Source organism: Lactuca virosa, chromosome 4 (assembly GCF_052849685.1).
Source record: "Lactuca virosa cultivar CGN04683 chromosome 4, Lactuca_virosa_CGN04683_v6, whole genome shotgun sequence".
In the NCBI taxonomy this organism is placed as follows: Eukaryota; Viridiplantae; Streptophyta; class Magnoliopsida; order Asterales; family Asteraceae; genus Lactuca; species Lactuca virosa.
In genome coordinates, this window is record NC_136429.1 from 307,760,556 (window position 1) to 307,761,868 (window position 1,313).

The 1,313-nt window shown below is 44.6% G+C and overlaps 1 protein-coding gene across 1 annotated transcript; it reads left to right on the forward strand.

The window, feature by feature from the left end:
* Window positions 1–225: 225 nt before the first annotated feature.
* LOC145106039 (uncharacterized) lies at window positions 226–849 on the forward strand. Its single transcript, XM_079043086.1, has one exon. The coding sequence runs from the start codon at window positions 226–228 to the stop codon at window positions 847–849; it is 624 nt and encodes a 207-aa protein (XP_078899212.1).
* The last annotated feature ends 464 nt before the right edge of the window (window positions 850–1,313 follow it).

The following is a 1,313-nucleotide window of genomic DNA, read 5'->3' on the forward strand; positions in this document are numbered from 1 at the left end:
GAAATGCACTGCAACAACTACAACAGAAAGGGGCATACAACCCATTTCTGTAAAGCGCCAACCCAACAAATCACCCAGGCCACCAATGTCGGAGTAACTTGAGCCTACTACGGTTGTAGGGAAACATGACATTTCAAAAGGGAGTGCCCAAAGGCAAGGAACACCAATGTTGGCGGTGTGGGAAGAGTTCTGGCCATAGGGCACGAAGAGGCAATAAAGGACCCCATGGTGGTTACCGATACATTTCTCCTCAATAACTCATATGCATGCATACTTTTCAATAGTGGTGCAGAGAAGAGTTTTGTGAGCCACAAGTTTAAGCATATGCTCCAACAAAAACCACAATCACTCAACGAAATATACACAGTAGAAATGGAAAATGGTAAAACTGAAAGCGCTAAAGATATATACATAGGATGCACTCTAACCCTAAACAATCACTCCTTCCAAGTCGACCTAATGCATGTTACAATGAGAAGCTTTGAAGTCACCGTTGGAATGGATTGGTTAAGTCCTCATCGTATCGATATCATGTGTTACGAAAAGTCTGTTCTCCTTAACCTACCGAGTAACGAAACTCTTGTCATCTACGGTGACAAACCCGACACAAACCTCCGAATTGTGTCTTGCATCAAGGCTCAGAACTACCTACGCAAGAGGTACCACACATTCCTAGCACATGTCGTTGACGAGAAGAGGGAAGTGAGGGACGTCAAGGACATCCCAAAAGTCTGTAACTTTCCCAATATATTTCCAGAAGACCTTCCGGAATTGCCACCCGTGCGACAAGTCGAGTTCAGAATCGACTTGATTCCAGGAGCCAACCCCATAGCCAAATCATCGTATTGATTGGCCCCAACCGAAATGTAGGAATTGTCCAGTCAACTGAACGAACTACTGAGCAAGGGATTCATCAGACCAAGCTTCTCACCGTGGGGAGCACCAGTCCTGTTCGTAAAGAAAAAGGACAGATCTTTTCGTATGTGCATTGACTATCGAGAGTTGAACAAACTCACCATTAAGAACCGATATCCCCTACCCCAAATCGACGATCTGTTTGACTAACTCCAGAGGGGCAAGCTACTTCTCAAAAATTGACCTAAGATCAGGATACCATCAGCTGCGAGTTCTGGAGGAAGATGTCTCTAAAACAGAATTTCGAACCCGCTACAGTCTCTACGAGTTTGTTGTGATGCCTTTCGGATTGACTAATGCACCTGCAGTGTTCATGGACATAATGAACCGTGTGTGTCGACCTTACTTGGAGAAATTCGTGATAGTATTCATCGACGACATACTGATCTATTCACAGA